We start from the raw sequence: 17,327 nt of genomic DNA, 5'->3' as shown, positions 1-17,327 counted from the left end.
GCGTCATATCATATGATGCTTCCCCGCGCTCTGTTTGCGGATGTGGCACGTGCGGTGCGGTTCGGTGCCTTTCCTTTCTTAGTGCCTTCCGTATAAACATCACGTCACCTTTTCTGTGAATCTCCTTCCCACTTCACTCCTCTTCTCTTCATTTCACTTCTCTTCACCTGTTCAACTGCTGATCTTTTTCATACCATCAGTCCCACGGTTTCTTCTGAATCATCTGAACACACACTTCCTCGCAATCAACCCATTCGAAGATGTACATCCCATCAGCCCAACAGATCATGACCGCAGGCCTTATCGCCACCGGCTGTATGAAATCAGGCATGAAGTCCTTGGGTAGGTCTCCTTCTCCCCTACCTCTGTCTCATTCTCTCTCTGCATCTGTCGATCCCGCTCGTCCTAACTTCTCAATCCAAACAAATAGTCGGCGACGAAGTATCCTCGGGCAAGCTCCTCGATTTCGCCGTCGAGAAGTGCATCGACAATGACGGCAACCAGCGCTGCAGCGCCCCTTTCCTCGTTTCCGAATCCAAGTGCTACAAGCTCGAATGGAGCACTGAGGGGACCGTCAGCCACACGACGGCTGAGGTGCGGGATGTCAAGAGCGGGGAGATCGTCTACTACCGCGATACCAATGGAGAGTGGACGCCCGAGAAGGGAGAAGTATGTCTGTCCAACACCTACTTGGCTTCTGCAGAAGACGGTGGGCCATGATACTACCGGTACCAAATGCTAACGCGATGATGGCAGCTGGTTTATGTTGACTTCAAGCCTAAGGTCTGGAAGACGGGCAATGATACTGTGGATTACACGGTCTCGCTGTGCAAATAGGAGAAGGGCTGTATGCATTACTCATCACTTATGTACACGTGGTTCGGGAATGGAGCCGGGGAACGAATGGTAATGGAACGGGCAAAGGAACGGTCAAGGGGTTACGGAGTGGAACATTCACGGATGGAATACGGTCTAACAGTACGCTCCGACGGCTATCACGAATAGTAATAACATCAAGGCAAGATTATTGCATTACACTCATGGAGAATTCCCGCTGTTGTCCGACTCTGGTTGGGGGTTGTTTTTTAATATTTATTTGTTTGCTTGTTTGTGTCGTTATCATGTCCCGGCTCAATCCCGAGTGGATATGTTGTATCTTTGAATGGGTGTTTTGCAGTGGCCGCATCCTTAGCTGAATGTAGTACAGTAATGGTCCCTCCGTATCGCGTAAGCGCAGGCCAAGGGCAGAGTGAGACGAAGAAACAAGCAAAGCGGACAGGGTAGCCGAGATCAAGATTGCCGCTACAGTATAGTAGTCGGGATGCAGTGCAGTTGCACGGAGGTACGGTACAGCGGTTAAGTGTCGTAACCCTCGTCGGGCCCACGGCTACTATGTCTAACCTCCTAAGGCAATAACGTGATCGCCTAGGCACGGAATTGTGACGAACCTGATTTTAACCGAACCCAATCAAGTTAAGAAGAAGTGGCTGTGGGTCGACGAGGGGTATGACACTTAACCGCTAGTAGCGCGTCTTGGCCCGGCCGGGTACGGAATATATACCGGTAGACTTACAACCTACTCCGTATCGAATGCAACTTAGATACTTCGGTCGGTACCTTACACTTACACTTGTCCGTGAATCGCAAGGAAGGGTGCTGCTCATCCATGATATCGTGGGCTCCTTATCTATAATTAGTATATGATTATATGATTAGATATGATGACTATACGACCATCCCCAGCCTCATCGATATCTCCTCTCCCAGCTGATTTCGCGAGATGACGTACAATTCCAGTCCTCATGCGATCCGTGGTTTTCCAGGGTCATCGCAGGTACGGCGGTCGCTTGTCCTCCCGATTCACTTCTTTAATCTGGGCTGAGGACGAGCACAGATCGCCATACAGAACGCGAGTGGAGACGGAAAGCTTAAAGGGCAAGAGCAGCTGCAGCAACTGCAGCAGGACCTACTTACTGTACCTTGAACCACCCTGCCTGACTTTTCCGGGAAATGGACTGCGGTACACCCAAATGTCCGAACTTAGCGAGCGAAAAGTCCGAGCTGGTGCCAAAGGACGAAGGACGTCGGCAGTCACCGTCAGATAAATAGCAGAGGGAACCCGCGCCGACTGATGCCCAAGTGGCCCGAGCGAGATAATATACAGAGTCGACCTAATCCTTTCCCTATCCAACAGCATCCCCGCCTCATTCGATCCATTGGATCGGGCAACTGAAGGTCCTGTGGCCGGTAGTCCTCTTCAGCAGCAGTAACAACAGCACCACCACCACCACCACCACCACTACCACTACCACTACCACCACTACCACTACCAACAACAAGAATACCCACAGCCAGAACATCTCGGGCAATCCAGCCCCGAGGAGAACACTCTTCACCCGAGAGTCGCGGGGCCATCATGGCGACGTCGGACGGGCCCGAGTTTGCTCCCATCGGGAGGTCAAACACCACTGGTAGCGCTATTGCTCGCATCTTGACCGGCGGCTCCAGGGCCTCGAAGAAGAGGGCGGACGAGGATGATCGGTATTCCGACCCCGAGAAGCCGGATGCGAGTGATCCCATCTCCAGCGACTGGAGCTTGATGTCGGACCTGCAGGCGATGCAGCAGGGAGGTGAGAAGGACGGCCAGAGTGGCCAGAGTGGCCAGAAGGGCCAGAAATTGGGCGTGACGTGGACCAACTTGACCGTCAAGGGCATCGGCGCCGATGCGGCCTTCAACGAGAACGTGGGCTCGCAATTCAACATCCCGAAGCTGGTCAAGGAGAGCCGGCAGCCGGCGCCGCTCAAGTACGTTCCCACACACATCTCGGCACCCATCAGTCGCTAACGGATCTCAGGACCATCATCGAGGACAGTCACGGCTGTGTCAGGCCAGGTGAGATGTTGCTCGTCCTGGGCCGGCCGGGAGCTGGTTGCACGACCTTGCTCAAGATGCTGGCCAACAGACGGCTGGGATACGCAGAGGTGACGGGCGACGTGAAATGGGGGACCCTCGACCCCAAGCAAGCTGAGCACTTCCGAGGCCAGATCGCCATGAACACCGAAGAGGAGTTGTTCTTTCCCACCCTGACCGTAGGCCAGACGATAGACTTTGCGACGCGTATGAAGGTAAGTTCGTTCTGTCGCTTCCTCGATCCCCAACGCTGGCTGGCCCCCTCAATCGTTCGGTCAGTCGGGTGGACCGACACCTGACCCTGGACTGACCATGCGCCAGGTCCCGTTCAATCTGTCTCCCGGTAAGGGGTCGGCGGAAGAGTTCCAGCAGAAAACCCGCGAGTTCCTCCTCAAGTCCATGGGCATCAGCCACACCCAGGACACGAAGGTCGGCAACGAATTCGTGCGCGGTGTTTCTGGGGGCGAGCGGAAAAGAGTCAGTATCATCGAGACGCTCGCAACTCGAGCGTCCGTCGTCTGCTGGGACAACTCGACTCGTGGTTTGGACGCCAGCACCGCCTTGGAATACACCAAAGCGATCCGGGCTCTCACCGACATGTTTGGCCTCGCTTCCATCATCACTCTCTATCAAGCCGGAAACGGAATCTACAACCAATTCGACAAAGTCTTGATCATCGACGAGGGAAAGCAGATCTACTATGGCCCCAGGACCGAAGCGAGACCTTTCATGGAGGAGCTAGGGTTCGTCTGCGTCAAGGGAGCTAATGTTGCCGATTTCCTGACTGGCGTCGTCGTTCCTTCGGAGAGGAAGATCCGGCCCGGCTTCGAGAATTCCTTCCCGCGCACAGCTTCGGAGATCCGGGACCGTTACAACGCCTCGGCTATCAAGGCCGACATGGAAGCCGAAGAAGCCGCCTACCCCAACAGCGACGAGGCAAGGATGAACACGGAAACCTTTCGTAATAGTGTCATGCAAGAGCAGCACAAGAGTCTGCCCAAGGGATCTCCTCTTACCGTGTCCTTTGTGACGCAGGTGAAGGCCGCGGTAATTCGCCAGTACCAAATCCTCTGGGGAGACAAAGCTACCTTCATCATCAAGCAAGCCTCGAACGTGGTGCTGGCCGTGATCTTCGGTTCCCTCTTCTATGACGCTCCCGCCCACTCGGGCGGTATCTTTGTCAAAGGTGGTGCTATATTCTTGGCCCTTCTGCAAAACGCTCTCCTCGCCTTGTCCGAGGTCAACGACTCCTTTTCCGGTCGTCCCGTACTGGCCAAGCACAAATCTTTCGCTCTCTACCATCCGGCGGCATTCTGTATCGCACAGATCACTGCCGATATCCCGGTCATTTTCCTCCAGGTGTCGACTTTCTCGGTGATCTTATACTTCATGGTTGGCTTGAAGTCGACAGCTGAAGCATTTTTCACACATTGGGCCATCATCTTCGCGTCCACGATGTGTATGACCTCTTTCTTCCGAGCCATCGGAGCTTCGTTCAGCAACTTTGACGCTGCTAGCAAAGTCTCGGGGTTCGCCATCTCGGCCATCATCATGTACACTGGCTACATGATCCCCAAGCCTGACATGCAGCCCTGGTTTGTCTGGATTTACTGGATCGACCCTCTCGCATACGGCTTTTCGGCGCTTCTGGCCAATGAATTCAAGGATACCATCATCCCCTGCGCGGGGCCAAATCTGGTTCCCATCGGTCCTGGCTACACCGACGTAGCGTTCCAGGCTTGTACTGGGGTTGGAGGAGCGTCTCCCGGCGCAGCAGTCGTTACTGGAAATGACTACCTTGACTCCTTGTCCTATGCACCGGGAAACATCTGGCGCAACTTCGGTATTGTCATGGGCTGCTGGCTGCTTTTCGCGGTCGTCACGGTGGTCGCAACGAGTGGCTGGTCTGCGCAGTCCGGCAACAGTGGCTTCTTGCTCATCCCCCGCGAGAAGGCTAAGCAGACCAAGCGCTTGACCTCCGATGAAGAATCGCAATCCCGAGATGGTAACCCCAAGGATCCTCCTGCTTCCAGCAAGTCTTCGGGGGAGACCAGAGTTGACGACGAACTGGTCCGCAACACCTCGATCTTCACCTGGAAGAACCTCTCCTACGTGGTCAAGACTCCGTCCGGAGATCGGACTCTCCTGGATAACGTCCAAGGTTGGGTCAAGCCAGGCATGCTCGGCGCTCTGATGGGATCTTCTGGCGCTGGGAAGACGACTCTCCTGGATATTCTTGCTCAGCGAAAGACCGATGGTACAGTCACCGGGTCCATCCTTGTCGATGGCCGTCCCCTGAACATCAGCTTCCAGCGTTCCGCCGGGTACTGCGAGCAATTGGATGTTCATGACCCATTAGCCACCGTCCGCGAGGCCTTGGAATTCTCTGCCATCCTGCGGCAGCCCCGCACGACCCCTATCGAGAAAAAACTCCAGTATGTCGACACAATTGTTGATCTCTTGGAGATGCACGACATCGAGAACACCCTTATCGGCACCACCAGCGCTGGTCTGTCAGTCGAACAACGCAAACGTCTGACCATCGGTGTGGAACTTGTCTCCAAGCCTTCCATCCTCATCTTCCTGGACGAACCGACCTCTGGTCTTGACGGTCAAGCGGCTTATAACATCGTCCGATTCCTACGAAAGCTCGCCGACGCCGGCCAAGCCGTTCTCGTCACCATCCATCAGCCCAGCGCTCAGCTTTTCCGGGAATTTGACTCCCTCTTACTACTGCACAGAGGGGGTAAGACTGTTTACTTCGGCGACATAGGCGAGGACGCGGCAATTGTCAAGGACTACTTCAGCCGCAACGGTGCACCTTGCCCTCCAGATGCCAATCCCGCTGAGCACATGATCGATGTCGTCTCCGGAAGCTTCAGCCAAGGAAAGGACTGGAACCAAGTCTGGCTCGAGTCGCCTGAACACCAAGCCGTGATCAAAGAGCTCGATCAGATGATCGCGCACGCGGCAGCCGAAGAACCGGCTACCACAGATGATGGCTTTGAGTTTGCTATGCCTCTCTGGGAGCAGACCAAGATCGTGACCGCACGTATGAACCTGTCCATTGTAAGTCTCAACTCCCACGTGCGCTGTAGAAATATGCACGTCCTTGACTGCCAGTTCATGGCTCGAGTCAGCAACTTCGAGGAGAAAATCCCCGAGCCTCTGCTGCAGCTTTCGGCTGAGACGGTGCTGACTTGTGGCGCAGTGGAGAAATACGGATTACATCAACAACAAGATGGCCTTGCATATCGGCTCCGCGCTCTTCAACGGTTTCTCTTTCTGGAAGGTCGGAAGTTCCGTGGCGGATCTCCAGCTCCGCCTCTTCGCGGTCTTTAATTTCATTTTCGTCGCTCCCGGTGTCATGGCGCAGCTGCAACCTCTGTTTATCGAGCGCAGAGATGTCTACGAGGTTCGCGAGAAAAAGAGCAAGATGTAGTATGTATACCCCGAGCTGCTGTTTCTCCCTGTGTCCGACTCTAGGTTGTCGCCTTTCGATCGTTTGATGCTCTGAAACGCTACTTGATTCGGAAGGGGAAAGAAATACTGACGCTTCCTTCCCCCTTAGCTCGTGGATCGCTTTCACCACCGGCAACATCGTCTCCGAGGTGCCCTACCTCGTCGTCTGCGCCGTCCTCTACTTCGTCGGGTGGTACTACACCGTCGGTTTTCCCAGCGACTCGGGCAAAGCCGCCTCCGTCTTCTACGTGATGGTCATGTACGAGTTCGTCTACACGGGCATCGGGCAGTTCGTCGCAGCCTACGCGCCTGATGCCATGTTCGCCTCCCTGATCAACCCGATCATCCTCGGTATGCTCGTCTCCTTCTGCGGCGTCTTGGTGCCGTACTCGCAGATCCCGACCTTCTGGCGTTCCTGGCTCTACTACCTGAACCCGTTCAACTACCTCATGGGCTCGCTGCTCGTGTTCGTCACCTGGGACGAGCCGGTGCGCTGCTCCGACGCCGAGTTCGCCGTCTTCGACACCCCCGTCCCGGGCCAGACCTGCGCCGAATACCTCGCCGATTACCTGGTGGGCAGCGGAGCGGCCGCGAACCTGACGAACCCGGAGGCCACGAGCGGGTGCCGCGTGTGCCAGTACCGCACTGGTGCGGACTACCTCCGGACGCTCAACCTGAAGGAGTATAGCAACGGGTGGCGTGACGCGGGCATTGTCACGATGTTCGCGTGCAGCTCGTACGCGCTGGTCTACCTGTTTATGAAGCTGCGGACGAAGAAGAGTAAGACGGCCCAGTAGACCTGGGTCTGTATCGACTAGATACCTGTATAGTCGGGGGAGAAGTCCACCTCGTCTGCATTTCGGAGTTGGCGGTTCTAGCGTGGCACTAGTCGCCAGCGCCGTCTTGGGTTTCTGCATCTATAGACATAATGGAGTGGTGTGATTAGTCCTATAAATTAGAACGGGCGGAGAAGAGAGCGCCGTTGTTATATTATAGTATCTGTACGGATGCACCCTGTTATCGAGATGTCTAATGGATTCGACTTTGCAAGCTCGCCTCATGATCTTGGTGTCTGTGTGTAAGCAGTCGAGCAACTGCAGAATCAGTGACTGTGATCGACAGGTATACATAGCTATCTGATGTGAAAAATGAAAGTGGGTAGGTAGGAGACTGCTTTAGAGGACGTAATAAGCTGGGTACATGAGATGGTCAAGAACAAGATCAATGATTTATATATATACATATATATTATTTTAATTTTGTAATTTTGATTCATTCGTTTATTTACTTTTCTTTTTATTTTTTTTATCTATTTATTTATTTATTTGGGAAAGGCAAGATGGGTTTGATCATGAGTTTCTGAAATCTGAAAAGGCAGGGCGGCTTCGAAGTATAAGCGAAAAGTGCTGACTGAACCTGATACTTTGCACTTCAGCTTAAGCTTAAGCTTCCTTCCTTCCTTCATCCTTCATGATCATGTACCTACAATGATAACGTAACAACACCCGAGTCCATACTCTCTCGATGTCTCTCTTTCATAGATCTCCAATTGTTTTTCTTGTTCGTTCCGCCTGATCTCTCTTTCGATCGTTGTTGGTATTCTGGTATTCCGTCATCCAATGAATAGTGTGTCGTCCTAAGTAGTCCGCCTCCAGTTCATGCCATTCTGAGTATGGCTTCGACCTTCTATATAAGCGTTCTTCCTCATCGGACCGTCTTTTATAAGATCTCCACCTTTTCCTCCCCACCGTTTTCCTATCGTTGCATTTGATGACCTGCTATCATTCTTTTCCGCCCTCGTTTCTCTCTTCCTCGTTGCCCCCCAACACATCGTCCTGGGCATGCAGATATAAAGCAAGCAAGCAAGTAAGCTCGTAATGATGGATACCTATAACGATCTGAAACTGGGGCGTGATGGAGATCTCCAGCTGGACACATTTCGACGAGACAAGAACGATCGCGAGGCTGCGGTGGCGTCGGTGGGCAGTGGCAGCACTGCTTCTGCCGGGTCAGGTCCCAACCTCGACGGCGCAGACGTCGAGGCAAACTCGAAAGCTGGCAGTGGTAGCAATGACACCGAGGCCTCGTCGTCTTCAGAAAATGCCCAGGCCGGCGTGAAGAATATCGAGGCGGTTGCGATGACCTGGACCGCGTGGGGGCTCCTCATAGCATATGCGAGGTTCGTCTCAGGTATCCCATATCTAGGATGGATGGATTGTGACGATTCGTCTGGTCTGCGATCTTTGGCTTACCATCTCCCATAGTATCTTCCTCATGGCTTTCACCGTCTCCTTAGAGGGCCAGGTGGTCCAGTCGCTGTCCGTCTTTGCTACCAGCTCGTTCAAGTCGCACTCCTTGATCTCGACTGTTTACGTGGTCCAGGGTGTGGTCAATGGTATGTATATCCCCTCTCCTCCAAAATGATATATAGATATATAGATATATATATAGAGATGTGGTATCCTAGCTCTAACGACCAGCAGCTGTGATCAAAACCCCCATGGCCAAGGTCGCAGATGTATTCGGCCGTCTCGAAGCCTTCTCATTCAGCGTCTTCCTCTACGTAATCGGATATATCCAGATGGCCGCCTCCAGCAACGTCGAAACCTACGCCGCTGCCCAAATCTTCTACGCTGCAGGGAATACGGGCCTGCAGATCCTACAACAGATCTTCATCGCCGATACCTCCGACCTCCTCAATCGAGCTCTCTGGTCCAGCTTACCGGACATGCCGTTTCTCGTCACCGTCTGGGTCGGATCGATCATCGGCAACGATGTTCTCGCGACCACCACTTGGAGATGGGGATACGGGATGTGGTGTATCATCCTGCCTGTCATGTTCTTGCCCCTGGCTCTCACGTTGTTTCTCAACAATCGAAAGGCGAAAAGGCTCGGCCTGACTAGCGAGTCGCAGTTCAAGGGAATGGGCGTTTCGCAGATTTTGAAGCATCTCTGGTTCGAACTTGACCTCGGAGGCATCATCCTGCTTAGTGCTGCATTTGCGTTGATCCTGATCCCTCTAACTGTTGCCACAAAGGCGGCAGATGGATGGAGCAATCCGAGTATCATTGCTATGCTTGTCATCGGGGCTGTCTGCTTCGCCGTCTTTCCCTGCTGGGAGAATGTCAAGAAGCTGGCGCCGCGACCTTTGATCCCGATGCACCTGTTCAAGACCTGGACGTTCAGCGCCGGTTGTGGTGTGGGATTCTTCTACTTCAGTACGTCTCTCAACCGCCCTCTTGCTTTTCTCGACTACTGATCTCTCTCTCTAGTGGCATTCTACCTATCTGTCCAACCATACTTCTACTCTTACCTCTTGGTCGTAGAGCACAAATCAGTCACAGCCGCCGGCCACATCACCCAGACATTTTCCTTCACCTCAACAGTAGCCTCGATCATCATCTCCTTCTTAATCAAATACACCAAATACTACAAACCCTACGTCGTTGCAGGCATCTGCATGTACATCACGGGCCTCGGCCTCATGATCAAGTACCGGGCCGAGCACGTTTCGACGGGCGCCCTCGTCGGCACGCAGATCGCCATCGGCATCGGCGGTGGCATGCTCAACGTCCCGGCCCAGCTCGGGGTCCAGGCGAGTACGGATCACCAGCACGTCGCCGTCGCAACGGCCGTCTACCTCACCTGCGTCGAGCTCGGTGGAGCCGTCGGATCTGCCATCTCGGGCGCCGTCTGGGGCCACAACATCCCGGCCAAGCTCCGCCAATACCTCCCCGCGTCAGCCCAGGGTCAGGCGGCGGCCATCTACGACCAGATCACCGTCGCGCGCTCGTACGCCGTCGGTACCCCCGAGCGTGCGGCCATCGACCGCGCGTACGACGAGACGATGCACATCCTGCTGGTCATCGCTATCTGTGCGGCGGTGCCGATGCTCTTCCTGAGCTTGATGATGAGTAATTACAAGCTGGACGAGCTGAAGCAGAATGTCAAGGGAAGGGTTATTGGCGGTGCTGTTCGGGAGAGGGAGGAAGTGGAAGGGGAGGGCGAGGGCGAGGGGGAGGGGGAGGTTGTGAGGCATGAAGAGGGGGGTGAGAAGATGGCTGCTGCTGGCTTGGGTGGTGGCTGCTTAAGTTGAGGAAGAGGCGGAGTGTTTGAATCGAGAGTTTTGAAATGGACTGAATGCATATATATCAATATAATATGCATATACACGTACCCATCCATTCGTACTCAGCACACGCCCGCCCTACCCCGGATCGACCGTGCAATCCAACCTCCCTCCTTCCCTCCAATAAACATCTCAATAACCAATATACAACAGTGTAATGATCTCCTTCAACCACCCAGCTGCGAGCTAGCCATCCCCTCTTCTCTTCTCTTCTCTTCTCTTCAAGGCACCATTGAAATGAAGATAGAAGATTGAAGATGAAATTGGCATATAAGAACCCCGGTGAAGAAATGCAAGACTTGCTACTTACCGGTACTCATACTGAACTGACCAGACAATCCAAGCAGAACAGAACAAAGCAGAGCAGAGCAACACAGATCCAACCCGAGCCAAATCAGATCAAGTCCATCAGGCAGCTAACTAAACTAAACTAAACTAATCCAAACCAATCCAAACTAAACTAGTCAAACACTCCAAACCAAGCTTAGCCAGCTAGCTAGCCAGCCTCCAAGATGAGACGAGACGAGACGAGACCAGACGAAAATGAAAGAAAAAGTAGGTTTTCTGTCTTACTCGCTCACTTACTCAGTCTATCTGAAGAAAGCGTCGCGCTCGTTCAGCCCAAGCCTGGGCGTGAATGTCAGTGTGAGTGTGAATGTAAAAGCACTCGATCGAGTCTGGCTTTTGTGTTTCGAGATGTATGTATGTGCAACAATCAGGTCAGGTAAGTGGTTTGGTAGGTAGGAAGCTAGGTAGCTTATTACAAAAGGAGAAATTGCAGCAGCGCCTTGCTCCAGCGAAAACTTTGGCCCGCGCCTGGAATAATTATTTTTTTTCCAAAAGGGGTTGGTTGGTTGGTTGGCACATTCTACGGTGAGTAACGTACATCCCATCTTTCGCCATCTTACTTCCTCAAGTCCCGCGATGCTATACATCTCTATGATTTTTATACATATTCCATCTACCCCCCCACCCCATCTATCGGTCTGCCAGCATGTCCTTCACGCTGGCAAAGTACCTGGGCTTGACGTGCTTGCCGACCTCCTCCTTCGTCAGCCACTTGAAGTTCCGCACGCCAAACGCATTGCCCGTAATGTCCGCCTGTCCAGCCATGATGCGTCCCTTCAGGAAGAACTGCTTCTCGCCAGACTTGATGAGCTGCGACTTGTCTTCGCTGTACTGCGGCGGTAGGACGTAGTGGCCGACGGGGACTTTGCCGACGACCCAGGTGTTCATGTTCATACCGGCCGTCTGCACGATAATGCGTTCTGCAGCCTGTTTTATCATGAGCCGGACCGCCTCTCAAGTAGACTCTTCCAACAAATTAGAGAAGGAGGAAAGGAGCAAACAAACCTGATGCAGATTCTCCCTCCCCTCCAACCCGCCCACCGGAAACCCCCAGAGCCCATGGCTCTGCTGCACGAGCAAATACAGCGTCCGGTCTAGAGCCCTGTCTAACCTTGTCTTGTCTTTCAATTGATCACTCTCCGTCCTCCTCCCTAACGGCCTCTCCACCTTGATCTCGCCCGCCGCCAGCTCCCGCTCCTCCCCCTCTTTGACCTCCACCGCTGCTCCATCCTTGCCCTCCACAGCGCGAACCCTAGCGTCCTTGATCAGGCTCTCAACGATATGTTTCGGCTCCGCCAGCCCTAGCTTGCCCAACCCTTCAATACCAGGTGCGGCACTGCTTTCCGAAGACAGCAACTCGTCGTTCCATGCCTGATCGCCGTAAGCCCTGTAGCCACCCAGCTCCCTCGCCGCAGCGCCGTTACGCTCGCGGGCCTTGATCTTGCGGTCCGTATCGGCGGGCGTGTCGCTCTTGAAGTAGAAGTACGGCTGGAAGGGCATGGCCAGCCGCTCGTTAAGACGTTTCTGGTAGAAGAAGAAAGCCTTCTCGAAGCTGGTCTGGCGCGCCGTGATGAGCGGTGGGCGCGAGAGCAGGATACCAGCTTTGGGGATGTATTCAGGGATTCCGGAGGTGGTGGCCATGGGTGGGAATCTCTGGAGATGGGGGAACGAGGAGTTGGGGGCTGCGTCGTCGGTTTTCAGGGACGTGGCGGCGATGGCGTAACTTCGCTGGCCGAGGGGGGAGATGCGGGATGCGGGTATAGAGGTGGGCGTGAGTGAGGAGATGCATTCTGAGCAGATGAGAGGATGGGAGTGGGAGTACGTTCGTGTTGATCGTGTTGCGCCTGGTTTCTTGGTTAGTATAGGTTGATGTTTATATCTTCATTTTCTGCGATGCCCCGTCCCAATTGGCTCTGCTCTTTTCTAGGACTTCTAGGAGAACTCACGGATCATCGGAGCCACAGCTCTCATCCCTCTACTTGAAGCGGTCATCTCGTTTTGTTGTCTTGCCCGTCCTCTGGCTTGCTCATCACCGAGTTCCGGATGCTTGACAATCTATCTCCCTACCGAGCCTCGTTCTTCAACATCACCCAAACTTCTTGCTTACATAATCCACGCACGCACGCCCTCTCGCACTAGCGTCAAAATCCCACCCTATAAAAAAAATCTCTGGCAATTCGCCTCCTCTCTTCTCTTCTTCTTTCCTCAATCCACGGCACCCATTCTTATCTCCCGAACCCGTTTCCACCCAGAACGTTCGGGTCATTTAGAGGTCGCCCAGAGCGAACTACCGCGAGGTATAATTCAGGCTTTTTTCGCTAGCGTAACCCTCATCTATACTCCTCTACGGGAATCGTTAGATAGCGACTGTTGACATATTTCCCTCACCAACTCCCTCTCACCTTCTCTCCTACACCCCCCCCAACCCTCCCCCCCAACCCACATCTTCAATATTTTCGGAACATCGATGACCGGGATCACAATGAGTCTTAACGATGATGTACAATAAAAACAAAATTCAATAACCTCATATGGTTCCCGTGATGCACAATCATCCCCATCCTCTCCCGATTCCTCGGGCCAGCACGGACTTGGGTGTGTGCTCCATGACACTTGTGCTCCCCAACAGCCGCATACACTTTCTTGTGTTCTCGTTTACAATTCAAATTCAAATCAATGCATATCATCATCTTGTACGTCAAGTTCCTCATGTGTAAACTCATTTCGTTCAATTCCAGAGCAAATAGGTATTTCACCCTCGTCCCTTTTCCACCCTGGGCACGGTATGTATCAAGCAAGCCATGCCAAAAAGGCCTCGCAAATAATGCACCACCATAACGAGACTTTGCAAAACGCCCAGGATATGCCACTTATGTCCGCCGCTCCACGCACCACAAATACCCCCGCGCATACCCATTGACACAGTATGCCAGCCAAACACCAAGTCTCCTGTGCCGGGGTATCACTAATATTGCGCCATGAATCCCTTGAAAAAACAATTATTTCGTAGAAACGTCCCGTTTACGCAGTCAAGAGTTTCAAAGCATTCGCCACCTCTCTCTTGGCAATCCTTCCCAGTTTGTTTCGGGATTCGTCGTGGACACTCTGTTCAGCCGCAATTTCGTATAGCTTTCTCGATATATTGCGGTTGATATTGGCGTATTGTTCCTTCGAGAGCTCGGCAGCCTTCCAGTGCGGTGCAAGTGCGTGTTTAACAATCTTGTTGATTCCTTGCTTGGCTTGGCTGGACATTGCTGCCCGAGTTGGGGAACTATCTTCAGATTGTGGGAGTCTTACAGGTCGATGTCTTGGGCGCGGTTGGCGCTGCTCGACTCTGTCTTCGGACTTGTTTCCTGGGCGCGACCTATTTGGCAAGTAGTTTGCACGGGGATACATCGGTTCAACACGTGTTGTCAGGGAGATCGGCGACCTTGATCGGCTGCTCAAGTAAGGAGGCGGGCTAGTGGACAGGGCCCGAGGCGTGTGGTAAGGTGATGACGATGCAGGTGAGGCTGCAGGAGATCTATCCAATGTAGGACTGGTGACTCGGTTGGGCGCCGAAACAGTTGTCAAGGGGAGGGTAGATCGTTCGTCATCAGAAGTGTGATTCGTCTCAACTTCTTTGAGGAGCGACGAGAGAAAAGACGGCTGGCCATCGGTATCGTTCAATGTACCCGCCGTTGGAGGACTTTGGCGATGCCCGTTTGGTTGGCGGCTAGAGCTGGCGATCGAACGAGAAACCGAGGGCTCCGGTCGAGCGATAGTTCTTCTAGTACGAGGTCTTTTCAGCTTGCGCTCTGGCTGGGCTGGCGCAGATGGTCCTTCCCCGGGAGAAGCAGTCGCTGATCTCGATTTTCGCTTCCGTCTGTTTGGTGCAGCAGTACTGACTTCCTTGGCTTTCTCGAAAGCGCCCCAGGCCCTTGTCTCCTCAATTGATTCAGCAGGCGGCTGTGGTGTCTGAAGTCTGGCAGGGGCGGCTAAGCGGAATACATCTCTCGCTCCTTGTCTGCCGGCAATCGACAGTCTTTGGTTATACTGTTGTCGTTGTCTGGCTTGCCATCTCTGATAAGCATAGTAATTCTGGTTGATTTCCGTTCTCTCATGTTCGGCGTAAGTGAAAGAATCTAGATAGAAGGCCTCTATTTCGGGGTCGGAGGTGTCGTCATCTGGTCCCGGACCATCGTCAATTCTGCTGTTCAAGAGAGCCCAAGCCCCAAACCAGCGGTCGTCTCTCTCTTGCTCGCGAGTACGACGGATGCTGGCTCGAGTTCGCGGGGCGTCTCTACTTGCAAAGACTGCTGAAGTGAGAGGCTGAGAGGCGACGCTCTGGTAAGCACCTCGATTGGCACATTCCATACAGAACCAATGTCCATTTGGGACCCGATCGAGACCGATGCAGTGTGTGTGGTAGGGAGCGTCGCAGGAGTCGCAGAGGAGGAGGACCTAGGGGTGTTGAGTTAGAAAATTCCCGTAAACCTGTGTGTAGTTTGGCAGGATCGTATTGCCAGAAATGCATTGAAAGCCCTGGGGAGCAAGTGAAGAAAACAGCCGTTCGTACCTCTTCTTGATCTGCAGATCTGCATATCGGACAAGGCCGAGTCTCTTCAGTCTCTTCCTCATCTTCCTCATTCTCGGACAACCACGCTCTCACATCGAACTCGGCAACTTGCTTCTTATCTTCGACCTCGTATTCCGAGAGAACAACACCTAAAATAATTCAATTAGCGTATGGAAAATTTCAACGTGCTTGGGATTAGCACTCGTAGCGGCCAACTGCTAGTGCATTTCAACTAAGGAAAGTGCTGTCCGCAGACCTGCAGACCAAGAAACAATTCCTAGATCGTGCGATCACGCAAAGAAATGATGGGGGACCTGGAGAAGTGAAGTAACATACCTCCGACTTTATCTCGGACCTCAATCAAGTTAAACGCGCCGCGGCAAATGGGGCAGCTATTTGCCTGCTGCGACCATTGCTTCAAACAACAGTCGTGCAGAAAATGGCCGCAGGATTTGAGGAAGGCAACGGCAAGATCATTCGGGGATGTGCTGGGATGTGGCGTTGACAAGTCTGCGGTCTGTGCCGCCAACTCGCCCGCATCGCGAAGATCGTGGGGAAGTGGAAGTGCTGGGTCGGAGTCGGGATCAGGAACAGGAACAGCGGCCAAGTCTTCCAGACAGATAATACACTGGTCAGCCATGATGGCGAGGGGATTCGTCGAAGTGTGTGTCTGTGGACGAGGGGAACATGAAAAAGTTGTTGTGTTGGGGGGGGATGAGGAAGTAAAACGAAGTGAAGTGAAAAGGTGAAGAGGTGAAGAGGTAAAGAGGCGAAGCACGAGTTTTTATTCGCGATGTTCTGAGATGACAATGGTGAGCGGGTCGTTGCGCGGAGGAGTGAGAGAGATGGTCGAGAGAAGGCGGAAGGGTAGTCGCTTAGCTAGCGTCGGAAGTGGGGCTGGGACTGGGCCTAGGGTAGCTAGCTAGCTTTGGCTGCCTTGGCTGCTTTGGCTGCCTTAGACAACAAATGCTACAGGTGGTCAGTTGAACAAGTATAGTTTACCACAGTAGTGACTCGTATTGCGCCTTCGGCAGCGGCCGGGGCTAGCCACGAGTCGTAATAGTTAGTAGGTAGAAGTAGTAGTAGTAGTAGTAGCCTACTGGTAGCTGTCCAGCGTGTCACCAGATCGTAACTAAGGTAGGTGTGCTGAATGCTGATGTGAGTGTTATAAGACCCAGCCCTATCAGAACGGACAACGCAACGTGCAGCCTGCGTATGACCAAGAGGGAAGGCAGATAAGCCTCTCCGGAATGGCCCAGCAGCGCTGGCGGCTGGAGATACCGACGACAAGATTCCGCAAACCTAAATGGCGAAGCGAAACTTGTCTGACGAGGGTAGGTAAGAGGTAGGTAAGAGGTAGGTACGGTAGGTAGGTGGTCAGCGTAGGTGGTTAGGTATTTCGCATAGCACATTCCCAAATTATCTCTTCAAGAGCCCATCATCTTTCGAAGAACAAGTCGAGAGTCAGAGGGCATTGACTAAGGAACAGCGTGAGTCACGGGCAGAGTACAGTGGTTTGAATGAGGAACTCAACAGCGGGACGGCCTCTCTTGTATGAATGCGTGATGAGGCAAAAGTAGGCGACGAAGCGGCTGGACTATGGAGCCCGCCGAGAGACAGCAAGGTGCGAGTGGCAGCTGAGTAACAACGAATTGTTCGAGCCTCTCGGCCGCTTATACGGCAGTATGATGGATCCTGATGCCCAGCCTAGGCTTGCTGGTGAAGATGCAACTTGAAGCTAGGGTCTTCTCACTCGGTACGTCCTCTCCTTCGGACTCGGCTCTCGACATTGACCAAGGAAAGAAACCAGGGGGAAGTACGGGGGATGTTCGATGGCTTGTCATAAATGGGACCGGGCTGTTGCCTATAGAGCCGTCAGGTGGCAGGCAGGTAGCATCAACTAACACCCTCACAAATTT

The 17,327-nt window shown here is 53.3% G+C and overlaps 5 protein-coding genes across 5 annotated transcripts; 3 read left to right on the top strand and 2 right to left on the bottom strand.

Annotated features, from left to right (window-relative positions):
• Positions 1-260: 260 nt before the first annotated feature.
• L3040_006776 (uncharacterized protein) lies at positions 261-837 on the top strand (the record flags this gene model as incomplete). Its single annotated transcript, XM_007291169.1, has 3 exons — positions 261-342; positions 431-669; positions 757-837. 3 exons carry the CDS (start codon positions 261-263, stop codon positions 835-837), a joined length of 402 nt encoding a protein of 133 aa, XP_007291231.1.
• A 1,579-nt stretch (positions 838-2,416) lies between these two features.
• Positions 2,417-7,170, top strand: L3040_006775 (uncharacterized protein; the record flags this gene model as incomplete). Its single annotated transcript, XM_007291170.1, has 5 exons — positions 2,417-2,805; positions 2,856-3,126; positions 3,233-5,980; positions 6,123-6,352; positions 6,483-7,170. 5 exons carry the CDS (start codon positions 2,417-2,419, stop codon positions 7,168-7,170), a joined length of 4,326 nt encoding a protein of 1,441 aa, XP_007291232.1.
• Positions 7,171-8,250: 1,080 nt separating this feature from the next.
• On the top strand, positions 8,251-10,469 carry L3040_006774 (uncharacterized protein; the record flags this gene model as incomplete). The annotated part of the gene is made up of 4 exons (XM_007291171.2): positions 8,251-8,552; positions 8,638-8,768; positions 8,857-9,591; positions 9,646-10,469. 4 exons carry the CDS (start codon positions 8,251-8,253, stop codon positions 10,467-10,469), a joined length of 1,992 nt encoding a protein of 663 aa, XP_007291233.2.
• A 1,011-nt stretch (positions 10,470-11,480) lies between these two features.
• Positions 11,481-12,842, bottom strand: L3040_006773 (mitochondrial 54S ribosomal protein mL46; the record flags this gene model as incomplete). The annotated part of the gene is made up of 3 exons (XM_007291172.1): positions 11,481-11,777; positions 11,856-12,694; positions 12,797-12,842. The coding sequence occupies 3 exons, from the start codon at positions 12,840-12,842 to the stop codon at positions 11,481-11,483; spliced, it is 1,182 nt and encodes a 393-aa protein (XP_007291234.1).
• A 1,029-nt stretch (positions 12,843-13,871) lies between these two features.
• L3040_006772 (uncharacterized protein) lies at positions 13,872-16,048 on the bottom strand (the record flags this gene model as incomplete). Its single annotated transcript, XM_007291173.1, has 3 exons — positions 13,872-15,293; positions 15,409-15,557; positions 15,745-16,048. 3 exons carry the CDS (start codon positions 16,046-16,048, stop codon positions 13,872-13,874), a joined length of 1,875 nt encoding a protein of 624 aa, XP_007291235.1.
• Between the last annotated feature and the right edge of the window lie 1,279 nt (positions 16,049-17,327).

Source organism: Drepanopeziza brunnea (genome assembly GCF_022702325.1).
Source record: "Drepanopeziza brunnea f. sp. 'multigermtubi' strain 214-2 chromosome Unknown ctg11, whole genome shotgun sequence".
Classification (NCBI taxonomy): Eukaryota; Fungi; Ascomycota; class Leotiomycetes; order Helotiales; family Drepanopezizaceae; genus Drepanopeziza; species Drepanopeziza brunnea.
The sequence above is the reverse complement of the archived record's forward strand: the minus strand, read 5'-3'. Positions and strand labels throughout refer to the sequence as shown.